General features: G+C 39.8%; 1 protein-coding gene across 1 annotated transcript; it reads left to right on the top strand.

Annotated features, from left to right (window-relative positions):
* Nucleotides 1-297: 297 nt before the first annotated feature.
* zgc:113223 (tetraspanin-33) lies at nt 298-11,452 on the top strand. The gene is made up of 9 exons (XM_087852853.1): nt 298-392; nt 2,566-2,722; nt 6,074-6,131; nt 7,131-7,255; nt 7,331-7,405; nt 7,477-7,572; nt 7,648-7,776; nt 10,368-10,529; nt 10,615-11,452. Exons 2-9 carry the CDS (start codon nt 2,666-2,668, stop codon nt 10,750-10,752), a joined length of 840 nt encoding a protein of 279 aa, XP_087708979.1. The 5' UTR covers nt 298-392; nt 2,566-2,665; the 3' UTR covers nt 10,753-11,452.
* The last annotated feature ends 3,161 nt before the right edge of the window (nt 11,453-14,613 follow it).

Below are 14,613 nucleotides of genomic sequence, written 5' to 3' on the forward strand. Positions count from 1 at the left end.
TATCGCTAAGCTGAGTCCCATTGTGTCACGTTCCGAATTGGACATGATTATTCATGCTTTTGTTTCATCTAGCTTAGACTATTGTAATTCCTTGTTTACTTGCTTAAGTAATGCCTCCTTGGAACGACTGCAGGGTGTTCAGAATGCTGCTGCCAGGCTTCTGATAAAGCATCACAAATACTCCCATGCCACTCTCCTGCTGATTCAACTGCATTGGCTCCCTGTCAAGTTCAGGGTCCAATTTAAGATCATAATCATGACTTATAGGGCCCTGCACGGTGTAGCTCCAACTTACTTAAGTGATCTTCTTCTTTCCTATCACCCCAGCAGGTCCCTGAGGTCTTGTGACCAGGGGTTGCTGGCTGTCCCGCATACAAGGTTAAAAACAAAAGGTGACAAAGCGTTTGTATCAGCGGCTCCCAGACTCTGGAACTCGCTCCCTTTGAGTTTGAGATCTGTGGACTCAGTCACGTCTTTTAAAAAGCAGTTACAGTGGGGCAAAAAAGTATTTAGTCAGCCACCGATTGTGCAAGTTCCCCCACTTAAAATGATGACAGAGGTCAGTAATTTGCACCAGAGGTACACTTCAACTGTGAGAGACAGAATGTGAAAAAAAAATCCATGAATTCACATGGTAGGATTTGTAAAGAATTTATTCGTAAATCAGGGTGGAAAATAAGTATTTGGTCACCTCAAACAAGGAAAATCCCTGGCTCTCACAGACCTGTAACGTCTTCTGTAAGAAGCTTTTCTGTCCCCCACTCGTTACCTGTATGAATGGCACCTGTTTGACCTCATCATCTGTATAAAAGACACCTGTCCACAGCCTCAACCAGTCAGACTCCAAACTCCGCCATGGCCAAGACCAAAGAGCTTTCGAAGGACACCAGGAAAAGAATTGTAGACCTGCACCAGACTGGGAAGAGTGAATCTACAATAGGCAAGCAGCTTGGTGTGAAAAAATCAACTGTGGGAGCAATCATCAGAAAATGGAAGACATACAAGACCACTGATAATCTCCCTCGATCTGGGGCTCCACGCAAGAGCTCATCCCGTGGGGTCAAAATGACCATGAGAACGGTGAGCAAAGATCCCAGAACCACACGGGGGGACCTGGTGAATGACCTGCAGAGAGCTGGGACCAAAGTAACAAAGGTCACCATCAGTAACACACTACAACGGCAGGGAATCAAATCCCGCAGTGCCAGACGTGTTCCGCTGCTGAAGCCAGTGCATGTCCAGGCCCGTCTGAAGTTTGCCAGAGAGCACATGGATGATACAGCAGAGGATTGGGAGAATGTCATGTGGTCAGATGAAACCAAAGTAGAACTTTTTGGTATAAACTCAACTCGTCGTGTTTGGAGGAAGAAGAATACTGAGTTGCATCCCAAGAACACCATACCTACTGTGAAGCATGGGGGTGGAAACATCATGCTATGGGGCTGTTTTTCTGCCAAGGGGACAGGACGACTGATCCGTGTTAAGGACAGAATGAATGGGGCCAAGTATCGTGAGATTTTGAGCCAAAACCTCCTTCCATCAGTGAGAACTTTGAAGATGAAACGAGGCTGGGTCTTCCAACATGACAATGATCCAAAACACACCGCCCGGGCAACAAAAGAGTGGCTCCGTAAGAAGCATTTGAAAGTCCTGGAGTGGCCTAGCCAGTCTCCAGACCTCAACCCCATAGAAAATCTGTGGCGGGAGTTGAAAGTCCGTGTTGCTCGGCGACAGCCCCAAAACATCACTGCTCTTGAGAAGATCTGCATGGAGGAATGGGCCAAAATACCAGCTACTGTGTGTGCAAACCTGGTAAAGACCTATAGTAAACGTTTGACCTCTGTTATTGCCAACAAAGGTTATGTTACAAAGTATTGAGTTGTATTTTTGTTATTGACCAAATACTTATTTTCCACCCTGATTTACGAATAAATTCTTTACAAATCCTACCATGTGAATTCATGGATTTTTTTTTTTCACATTCTGTCTCTCACAGTTGAAGTGTACCTCTGGTGCAAATTACTGACCTCTGTCATCATTTTAAGTGGGGGAACTTGCACAATCGGTGGCTGACTAAATACTTTTTTGCCCCACTGTAAAAACCTGTTTAAACTCGCTTTTGGTGGATTTTGTTTTGTTTTAGATTTTAATGTCTGTTTTCTGTCTCTGTAAAGCACTTTGTGATTTTATCTTGAAAGGTGCTATATAAATAAAATTTTATTTATTTATTTATTATTTATTTATTTTATTTTGCATCTCATGAGCCAGTTGTGACAGAACACACAATGAATGAAGTGCGTGGAGAAAAGTTATTTTAACTAATTTGTTGAGGAAGGAAATCCACGGGGAAATCAGCGTGACACAGACGGATGATATGAGCTAACTCTCCTGCTATGCTTCTTTCTTTGAAATCGCAAAGCTGTGATTCTATAGAAGTTCACTGAATTCACAAAAGTTAAAGATTATTTGGAGACATCAAATCATAAACAGAAGGGGCTGTCTCAAAAAAGGTGAGACGCAGTGGATGTGATGTGGTTAGAAAGTGACAGATGTCTCCTCCCTCAGCAGCAGGAATGCCTCAGCAGGCCGACACACGTCCTGCTTTAGTCTCAGTGGATAACAAGCCTCCGACAGTCTGACAGAACAACAGCTCTGCTGAGAGGACATGAGAGGATACCGAGGCGTTAAGTACACCTTATTCATCTTCTGCTACTTCTTTTGGGTGAGTCTCTCCCAGTTTGAACAATTTATTGTTTAAAAAATGTAGCATCATACTTTCATTAGTGCGTGATAGTAGCAGACCTGTTGCATAATAGTGACTAAATGCCTCAGTTGCACCATAACAGAGCTACAAATAGCATTTTAATATTTAATATGAACTCATTTATCCTTCTGATTTTATTTAGATATGTTGGATTTAACAGGAAGCCAGTGAAGTAAAGCCAATATCAGAGAAACATGCTCTCTCTCTGTTAGTACCCTTACTGCAGCAGTTTGGATCAGCGAGTTTTTAGGGCAGCTTGATAATAATAAACTACAACAATTGTCCAACCTAGAAGTAATAAATTCATGAGCTACTTTTTCAGCGCCACTCTGAGACAGGATGTTTCCAACTTTAAAGATGTTTCGCAAATGTAAGAAAGCAGTCCTACACTGTTTAATGTGCAAATATTTAACAAATCCAACATTACTGGAAGCCGAGTCAATGCCGCCTAAAGTAAGTATCTGGATTCTAGTTTTAGGGCCAGAGTGGCAGCTCCCAGATGGCTAAGCTCCTCATCCTTCCTGTAATGGAAAGGCCATCCACCCTTTAGAGAACGCTCATTTCCACTGCTCGTATCCGTGGTTTCTTCACCCTTTTCTCTGACCTCAGAGTTGGAGGTTCACCCAGCTGGGAAATTACTGTAGTTAAACTAACTGGTGTTTGTCATCTGGCTTCATGAATAGAAACTGGGGATCATCTGCATAGCAATACAAATCTATGCTGTGCCTCTAAATGATGCTGATTTTTGTCAATATGAAATAATAAGATCAAGAAAAACTCCCTCCAAAAGGTATCTGAGAGGAAGAAAAATCATCAATAGTAAGTAAGTAAGTAAAATTTATTTATATAGCATAAAAAGACCGTTACAATAATCCAAACGAGAAGAGATAAAAGCACGAATCATCATCTCAAGTTCTGCCTTTGACACCAGTCTGAGTTTAGAAATGTTTCTTAGACGATAAAAACAGCTCCGGACAAGTTGTTTAGAGTGTTTCTCACGAGACACTGAACTGTCAAATATAACACCTAAGTTTCTGAGAGCATGTGATCAGGTGCAATAATCAAAGTTTCTGTTTTATCTGCATTTAACTGAAGGAAATTGTCATTTAACCATTGTTTGATTTCTGACAGACAATTATTTAAACAAGACAATTTATAAAACTCAGAAGCTTTGAAAGAACAGTACAACTGAATGTCATCAGCATAGAGATGATAAGAAATATTATTGTAACGTCTGATAATGTGGCCTAGAGGGAGGATATACAGCAAAAAGAGAATAATCTCTAGCAGGGGAGGGCTTCTTTCCCATGAAGGACAGAAAGATGGCGTGTACAGAACGTAACAAAGGAGGTACTCTGTAAAAATAACCAGTTATCTTTCATATGTCAGGCGTAGAGATGGACATACAAATAGTAGAACTCAACAAAACCGAAGCACACACTTCCTGGTCTGTTATCACAACGGAACACTGTTAGTATTTAGCTGTCAGCTAAAGAAGCCACATCTCAACAGTGCAAACTTTATTATAAGATTTAATATATATTGTTTTCACAGTTATCCAAGTGGCCTTTAGAGGAACTGCAGGTTTTGATGCTTCCACAATGGCTTCGTTTTTCAGCACTAGAAGCTGTAGCTTGCTCCCGGGCAGGCTTCCAGAAGCTGGCCAATCAAAATGAAAGTGGGCTCTTAGGGAGGCATTTAAAGAAAGAGGAGGCCAAAACGGGTTGTTTCACAGAGAGGATGAAGTGAGGGGCTGTGTGAAGGGCCAGGATAACAACCACACTGATACACTTTATATTTAAGACGATGTTTTCCAATAAAAATCATCTCTGTCAAGTATTTTTAGAACAGTTTCAGAGATAATCTCCATTTATACTTACATGCCTTTTCGTGTATGGCGAGAATGTATGTGCTGGTAAACAGGAAGCGATAGAAAATACTACAGAGGAGGAACAATAGCAGAAAGTAAGAGCAGAAATGTATCTTCTTGGACCGATAGTCAGTGTTGGGAAGGTTACTTTTAAAATGTATTCCATTACAGATTACAGATTACATGTCCCAAAATGTATTCTGTAACGTATTCCGTTACGTTACTCAATGAGAGTAACGTATTCTGAATACTTTGGATTACTTAATATATTATCATGCTGTTTACAACTACATGAATGTACTATTGCTGTGATTTATTACTGTTACTGAAGGTCCGCGGCTCCGAACCGTAGTAAAGGGACCTCTGGCTAATACGGTGGGTTCTGTGTCGGCTCGTAGCTGAAAACTAGCTTTACTTTGTTGTCTGGGTCAACTTTGCTAGCAGAGACAGAGAGAGGCGTTGAAAGGCTGCTCCAAAGGAACTTATTGTTTCAGAGGAAAACAGTCGAGTCTTAATAGCTTACTTACAGCTGGGCTCGTCAGGCTCTCTTCTTGGCTGCAGTGGTTATTATTATATTTACATGCTTCCAGCTCCTGTTTCTGCTCGATGACAGCTCGTACTTTTCCTTTTTCTCCCTCCCTCGCTCACAGACACATAACGGGTATGGCAGTCCATTCTCCCTGCAGCACGGACTACACTGCCCATGATGCTACATTCTTTAGAGCTATACCTGTAGCATTCTGCCTATTAGCTTAGCACAACAACAACAAAAAGGCCTCTCTCACCCAGGAAACACGCAGAGAGAGAGCGTCACCCTGTAACCATGGCAACCATAACGCTGCCGCCTGGAACAACAGAACGTAGCTGTCAAACAAAACCCAAACAGTCCTGACCCGCCACAATATGAAACAGGGAAGTACCGCCATGTAATCCATTTATTTCAACAAAGTAACTGTATTCTAAATACCACCTTTTTAAACGGTAACTGTAACGGAATACAGTTACTCATATTTTGTATTTTAAATACGTAACGGCGGTACATGTATTCCGTTACTCCCCATCACTGCCGATAGTGAGATGGAACGTAAAGCAGGGGAAACATTGGACTGAGGCCTGTTTCAGAGTAAACATGGTGGCATACTCGGGAGGCACTGTGAGTGACATCCATCGCCAGCAGAAGCCACAACAATGTGAAAACAATATGTCAGTTGAACTGCTCTGGTCTAATTTGGTCTAATTTGGTCTAATTTGTGTGATTGATAAGACCCAATCAGGATGCAAATCTAGGTGTTCATGTCGTCATTTCCAAGTCGGCTTCGTCTCATCCAGGCTAAGCCACAGTCACAGGAATGAAAATGATGTTAATTCCAGTGACAGTAGAGCTAGTTACAGCTGTTCCTCTGTTCTAATGAAATCTGCGTTTCTCTGTGACTTTGCAGGTTGTGAGTGCCGTACTTATAGCAGTGGGGATCTATGCTAAGATCGCCAGAGAGAAAGGTAGGTTAGTTTAGTCCTCTTTGAATTATTGATTTTTTCTTGGCATTATTAAAAAATGAAAGGAATTTAAGCCTCATTTCTCTGCATTTTGTCTGAATGTTATCTTTATTGTGCACAGTCAAGATGGTATGAAGGTTTGTCTCGGCTTTGTTTTGTCTAATTCTCACATATAGATATCTGGTAGCTATCTCTAGATGAGTCATAGGGTGGGTGGAGCCAGGCTACGACCTGGACAGGTTGTCAGTCTACTGCAGGTACAACACAGAGTCTGACAACCATTCACACTCAGATTCATACATGTGGCCAATTTCGAATCATCTTCCATGTTTTGGACTGTGGGAGGAAGTTGATCAAGTTGTCATGGAAACAGTGTGAGAGTGTAACGGAGTCTCTTGATATGTAAAATATTAATTACTAATGCCAGGGTTATAAAACTGTCCACACAGTCACTTTGTGAAGATTCAAACTAATTAAGCAAAGATTTGTTTTATGGATTGTGAAAGTCTCCAAGTCGGTGGAATGTCCTGGAATAACGACCGTGTATGAATGTCGGGTAATCAAAACAAGGCTTGTTGATCACATTCCTGAAGATGAGCCACGGAGTTCTTCAGACATGTTTCAACGTTTACTTGCTCTTGTGTTATCACTGATGTCGAGGTGAATGTTGGCTCGTTCACGAACCTCTGGAAAACAACTGGGATTTAGACCCGGTCAAAACACTGAGGCAGACTTTGTGAAGGACTTTTCCAGGATTCCCAAAATGACCTTTTGGGTTCCAGGGTCCATTTTGGAATCAGGTTTAAGCCGGGGTACGTTCTGCTAACAATAGGTAAGCGAGGACATTTAGCCATGTCTTCACTTTTGGAAAGACCTTAAAAGAGATTTTTCAAGGATTTGGGTTTCGGGTCCATGTTATGATCATCTTTAAGTCGGGATAAGGGTCCTGGAAATCCATGATATCCACAAACATAGAAGAACATATACTGTGTCTGTGTATAGATGTGGTTGACACCCTGACGGTTGATCCCGCTCTACTGTTGATCGTCGTCGGCTCTGTGATGTTCCTCATCACGTTCCTCGGATGTTTCGGGGCGCTGCGTAACACCATCTGCTTGCTGAAGACGGTATGTCAGTGTGCTGGTTTTTATCTGGTTCTGACTCTGGCCGTCGGTTCTAATCAGCTCCTATTTGTCCTGCAGTTTGTGGGACTCCTGGTGGCCATTTTACTCTTGCAGATCGCAGCTGCGTTCGTGGGATACTTTTTCACTGATACGGTAACAAGACGTCGAAAAATCGTACTAAACCGAAGCAGTAAACAAACCATGACAGTTCTCTTGTTTTTCAGGTGATGGAGAGAACTGAGAGGCTGATGATGAAGGCAATTGAACAATACAGGGAGGACCAAGACCTGGAGAACGCCATTGACTTCATCCAGAAGAAGGTGGAGACGAGTTTTAAGATTCAGTAATTTTTCTTTTTTACTGTTGTGATGACTTCTGCTTCACTGTGACTGCAGTTCCAGTGCTGTGGAGTTGAAAGCTATAAAAACTGGTCCCGTAACGTCTACTTCGAGTGTTCGGACACCAACCCGAGTCTGGAGGCCTGTGGAGTTCCCTTCTCCTGCTGCATTGGCCTGCAGAACCAGGTCAGAACCAGTCAGTGAGCCAGTCCTGGATATGTCTGGGATGCCTCAGGTGTTCCAAGGCTGTTCCATTCTTTACTTAAGTAGAAATACAGATACTTGTGTTTAAAAAATACTCTAGTAAAAGCTGAAGTACTGAATCACCTTCTTTACTCAAGTAAAGGTGAAAAAGCTCTGAAATGTTCTCAAAGCAAGAAAGTTAAAAAGTAGCTGCTAAGGACAGTTCTAGCATGGATGTTTATGCAAAAGCAACTGAACCCTGTGCTGTATTAATATAATAATAATAAGATCATATTATACATGATAATACAAATGTTCAAATCTAAATTCGGTTATGTAGGACACAAGAGTGACTTTTTCAGTTGCCTCAATAATGGCGTCGTTGTAAATGGTAAGTTTTCCTCTTCATCCAAACAGTGGGGAACGACTGTAGTGGCTCCATGTGGGGAAAAGAGTCACAACTAACAATCGTTTCTAATGTGAACTCAGATTTTCTTTGTGTTCAGGCTGTGATCAGCTGACCTGCTGGTCTTTGTGGATTTATAATTGAATTTAACAAGATGTAAGCAGATGTTTCATGAGCTGATTTCCCTTTCCTTCACTAACAGTATGCAGTATTTTGTCTTTACACTAAATCAGCGCTCCCCAACGTTTTTTGCCCCACAGACGGTTTAATGTCAGACAATATTTTCACAGACCGGCCTTTAGGGTGTCGCGGATAAATACAACAAAATAAAATGATGCGACCGAGACAAAAACTGTGGTGTTTTGTAAATATAATAATAAATATTAATTCATTGTAATTGTGTAACTTTATTAGCAGCGTCCTCCTGAAATGCACCAACAACACTGAGAGTAACATCCTCCTCTCTGCCCCTTAACCCTTTAAGACTTACCATAGAACCAAGGCTGCCAGAGCTTACTTTATATTTTTACATGCTGTGGAGCCATTTTTGGGAGCATTTCAAGTTGCTATACATCAATACAACCATTATAGCCCAGATTTTAATAATATGTCTGCATTAAGTGCATAGAAATTACATAAATTGCAAAAAAGTGCAATAAACTACAAAAAAATTTTTAAATTGTTTTTGTTTTTTTTAACATATATTTCTAGTTAGAGAAATTTAAGAGGCTTATCCCTCAAAACTGTAAATACAAAAAAGTTGCACAAAATAGTTTCCCACCACAGGAAATTTATTTTGAGTGTCTTCATAGTTTTATTTTTGAAATACACCAATTTTTATACACTGTAGGAAAAACAAAAATAAATATTATGATGCAAATTTACAAAAAAACAACATATGCATCAAAATAAACTATTTCCAGCAGTGCAATATGAGTCCTAAGCATCCCAGAAACCACACAGAAAGTCATAAAGTCAAAGATAACTTTTAAAAACACCAGTATAGACTCATGAGGCCCTGATGGTAAAAAACTACATTTCCGTGAAAATGACGTCACTTCCGGTTTCGGGCAGGTAATGGGGGACATGCAGTAGTTCGCGCTGATGGACATAGAAAGTGTTACAAACAGCTGATCGGATCGGCAAAGCGTGTTTCTGGAATATTATGTTTTTGTTGCTGCAAGCGCTTTTTATGCAGTTTTTGCAAAGCTATATGTGGAAGGAAACTGTTACCGAGGACAAGCTGATGGCATAAGATGTAAGTACAACTCCTCCGGTTTCATATGCAAAAAAAATTATTGCGCTAGCTCACGTGGTTGCAGTTCTACAAGGATTTAAAAATTGTTATGTAAAACAGAGCGTGCTGCTCTGACCGGTTTTAAAGGGTTAATGCACTCTGGTCTCTATGGTAACGCGTAAATATTTCTTTCAAAATAAGACACACAACAACAACATGAGAAAGACCAGGGAAACCGAGTTAACGATAAAAACCCTGAAAACCATAAATTTCACACCCGAGCCTCGACCCCCCGGGACGGTACCGGTCCGTGGCCTGGGGGTTGGGGACCGCTGCACTAAATTATATACAGTTGGTATAACGGTGGAATTCAGTGAATTAATCTAAGTGTCATCAGCTTAAATACAAATTAATCTCTGCTACACTTGAGTAACTCAACACTGAGTGTGACAGCCACTGTGTTTGTGGGATTTGAAATTATTTGCCACCTGAAGTCGTTACTCTCTTTATGCTTACTCTTTTCAGTAGCTGCAGATCCTTTTAGGTTCACCTTTCAGGTAGCGTCCTTGTGGAGAGCTAGCACTGGAGGCATTCTTAAAAAAGTCAAAAAAGATCACAAGAGACACACCTATGGTATCAAATGTAAATGAGATTTTCAGAAAATTTGACGGTCAGAGGTCAAGTTTTCTGAAAATCTTGTGAATACGATTACTCGAGGACAAAATTGTAAAATTGATACTGTAGGTGTGTCTACTCGGAGACTGGGAGGCAGCGCTGGCTGTTCCCAGTCCAGCTCACACCCTGTTTGATGGGCAGGATGAAACAAGATGAGCTGAAACTATTTTGTTACAGGTGAACGTTGAATCCATGCACAAATTAACTTCTTGTCCATGCTGGTGTTCAGTGCAAAGGCCTTTTTGTGTTACCTTAAGCAGCTTCTTTCTTTTGCAGACTGTACTGAACACCATGTGTGGTTATGGGATGCAGCAGCTGGAGGAGAAACTGGCCCGTCAACACATATTCACCATCGGCTGCCTGGATAAAATTGTCTGGTGGGCCAAACACAATCTGCTTCTGGTGGCTGGTCTGACCGCCGGCCTGCTGCTGCTCGAGGTAACACTAGTGAGCGTTTGGCTGCAAAAAAGCCTCTGAAGTCACTGACAGCAGTTTCTGATCTTTGGTGTGTTTCCTTGAGCAGGTCTGCATGATAGCTTTGGCTGCTGTTCAGATCTGCTGGATAAAAAACGTTCTACAGCAACAGGAAAGAAAAGCTCAAAGCAAATCGGAGAGGAAGGAGAGCCTCTGGTTTCCTCCTCATTCAGAGTTTAATGATTAATAAAACCCTTTGTTGAGAAAGTGGGGGATGCTGTGTTTACACTGTGAATTTATTGGTTTGAGCTGTGGATTTGAGGTTTGTACAGTGTGTGAACGCATCGATGCTGGGCTCCAGGAGGCAGTTGAAATACTACCTGAAACTCAGTTTTGTCATTTTTACGTAGCGCTCAGTGTTTCTATTGCTGCCTTTCTACTAAACAGAATTTATAATTCACCAAAAAGATCTGAGTTAGTCAAAACATGACATGAACAGATATGTTTTTTATAATGTGAAAATGTTGCATTATCATATCATGTGCAAGCTGTTCTTTGGTCAGTGAAATAAGTCAGTCAGCCTCGTTCTGTCCAGTGTGAAGGCTTGTAAAGCTTAAAGTAAGCATAGTTTTCTAACATGCTAATTAAAAAATGAGTTAATGCTGTGAAAGCCTGATGTATTTCTAAAGCTATCCAAGTACGCTCAGCCCCACTCTCCTGGCTGACTAATCTCCCCGACCTCCTGATGCCTGCGTTGCATGTTTATCAGCCAGGAGACTGAAGTTTGCGTCGTGTTTGTGGGACGTTTTGCAGCCTTTCTTCACACTTGCTGTTTTGTTTTCACCCGCCTGCACTAAAAGCTACTCGGTTTGGGCTTGTGACTCTGGATACAATGTGACTCTTTACACTGAGGAATGACAAACGCCAAAGGACACCTTGTGCATAACTGAAGCTGCTTTAATAAATATTAATCATGCTACAGCCCAGCGATGAGAATGACCTGTATTTGACATGGGAAGAGAATGTGTTGGCTGTTTGGGATCTATAAACAAGAAATGAATGAACATTGAAAGAATATTACGTGCTTACAAAACTAACTCAAGTCTTTATTTTGATCTGTGTTTATTTGGTTTAATGTGCCAATAGAACCGGCCTGGGGAGACTGCAGAGAATGTGTCTGTGATTGTGTTTGTACTGTTTTATTATGAAACTGTTCTGAACCCTCTATATCGTATAATGTGATAAATAAAATACATATTGTGATAGAAATAGATAAAAATAAGAGCTAAATTAACAAAAACTATAAAACTGTGTTTGTCTGTACGTCTGCTATTAGCTGTTCAAACAGACCAACCTCTCCCGTCAGGTTGCCAGTCTATTGCTGGACTAACCCAGAGAGACAAACATTCACATCTATGGCCAGTTTAGGTAAACCAGTTAACCTAACCTCATGCATGTATCTGGAACTCATGCAGACAAACTCCAAACAGAAAGGTCCCAGCTAACCACTGGATTTAAACACCAGGCCTGTGCAGCTTGCCATCCCACTGCCTTACCTAAGTTTGACCATATTACCATAAATTATTATTGCATGAAAAGGCTGCTGCTGAATGATACCTGCAGAGATGGCATGCTTACATGCTGTTGGGGCGGCTGTAGCTCAGGAGGTAAAGCAAGTCGTTTATTAATTGGTTAGATGGAAAGTACTTAAAGTGTAAACTGAACTTTGCTGTTTGCTCTTGTTTGTGTCTACATTAGGATGAGGGTTGGGTCTCTCGGCAGGTGTATATTGTGAAATTATACAACAATACATATCAGGCCATGTTGCAGAGAGAGTAAGCTACTGGAGTACTTTTACAAAACCGGAATGAATTATGTGCAATATATTACATTTATGAGTAGAAATTCCAATACTGCTGTTAGTACTCAAACGCTGCTGTGTATCAGTATACTGGTGTTTCCAGATGGTTCTGAGTTTTTCCCTCAGATGGGAGACTGTGATTGTTGCAGTTTATCTCTAAGATTGAAGCATCCTTGCCTTTAAGTGTTAAGCACCTCGAGGTGACTGTTGTTGTGAATAAGCTGAAGCTGAACTGAACTGGACACAAAATACACTCCTGGAACACTATCCCATCTTTTTTTTAATGAAAAATTTGTATTTTTAAAATCCCGAATAAGCATAATAAACCTGGTGTGAATACATTCTCACATCAGAGACTCGTACTTTGATTATTTATCTACTTTCAATATTTTTATATTTTATTTCATTAAAAAAGTTACCAAATGTAAAATGATTTTAACTGGTAAATAAAAGTAAAATGTGTGCATTATTCACAGGGTTACATGCAAAACTGTAATTATTTGTATACCTTTTTGTATATGGAGGGTCAGAAGTGGCAAAATGAATTAAAAAAATACACAATTGAATAATTAATTAACTGTGTCAATGATTAATTAAAAAATGTCATAAATAAATAATTAAATGTGTCAATAGTTAAATACAATTTGAAATAAATTAAAAAAGTGTTTTTTAAATGTTTTAAATCAAATGAATGGGCATGTAATTAATTATTGAAATATTTATTCAATTAATCAATTCTAATTTTAATGAATGAATGAAACATTTAATTATTTATTAAATTAATTATTAATTAATTACAAAATGAATTTAAAAAATACATAATAGAATAATTAATTAACTGTGTCAATGATTAATTAAAAAATGTTATAAATAAATAATTAATTAAATGTGTCAATAGTTAAATACAATTTGAAATAAATTTTAAAAAGTGTTTTTTAAATGTTTTAAATCAAATGAATGGGCATGTAATTAATTATTGAAATATTTATTCAATTAATCAATTCTAATTTTAATTAATGAATGAAACATTCAATTAATTATTAAATTGCATATTTAATTAATTCATTTTGTCACTCCTGGCCCTCCACAGTTGTACAGATTAAACATATTATACAACTGCTGGGGTATAATGACCATCTGAGGTGCTTTTAAAGTCTTTAAAAGATGATTAAGATTTTGTAAGAAGCTGATTCTGTTATTAGAACATACTCTTTTATAAATGTTCATTCCTGTTTCATACTTTGTAAAACCTGCACTGACTCTATTCCACACTGGTGTTTCCAACCAAACAATGATCTGATTGGACTGGATTCAGTCCTTTGTGCATTTCAGTCTCTGTTCCTCTAGTGCCCCCTGCAGGCTGCATTGTAAATTCAAAACTTGGACAGCAATCATACCAGTGACCAATCTCGTTATTTTGCTAGAAGTCTCATCCTGAGTTACAGAGTTGCAACAAGGCTTCGCATCTTTTAATTTCATTTAATTATTGCTAAGCTAAAACCTCTGAACATCAGGTCATTTTACAACGTGCCCATCTGCTCTGAAGGATTTGCATGCTAAGTGAAACTTACAAAGCTAAGAGACCCCCCTGGTAAGCCTGCCTAATCCCTGTTGTTCTTCTCAAACTAATTAAGTCTTCATAGTACCTTTAATCTGTGGTGGATTATTAGCTAAGGCACCTGCAGTTGCATGTCGTTGGACGGATTCAGTCCTGTGGCTCTCACGCTTGCTTTACTGGATTAATGGCTGCAGTGCTTTGTGCAGGTAAAAATAACTGCAGTATCGAGCTGCAGCAATGACGTCCCTTTACTGTCCAACCTGCACACAAAAAACTGCAATTACTATCAGTGTTCTACTAAAAGCCATAATTCACTGTACACCGGCTGGCCACTTTATTAGGTATACTGTTACATATACTGCAATCATGTGGCAGCAAAGCAGTGCAGCATTGTTTAAATGCCACAGCCTATCTTGGTTTTGTTGTCACTCATGTCTTTATGACCACAGTGTATCCATCTTAAGTTCAGCACAAAAACAAAGGAAAAATATCATTTGGTGAATTTTTTTTTTATTGTAACAATGCTTAGATCATTGGAAATTCTGTTTATTTCCCCTTAAATTGAGCTACATTTGTAAGAAAAATCCACTGGTGGGTTGAGCAGCAGAGTTGAGTGGGTTGCACCCATGAAAAACTTCCATTGCCAAACAGATTATTCTGCTGTGGAGTTGATTGTGACTTTTGTGGTT

Source organism: Neolamprologus brichardi, chromosome 15 (genome assembly GCF_056152115.1).
Source record: "Neolamprologus brichardi isolate AB-2024 chromosome 15, ASM5615211v1, whole genome shotgun sequence".
NCBI lineage: Eukaryota > Metazoa > Chordata > Actinopteri > Cichliformes > Cichlidae > Neolamprologus > Neolamprologus brichardi.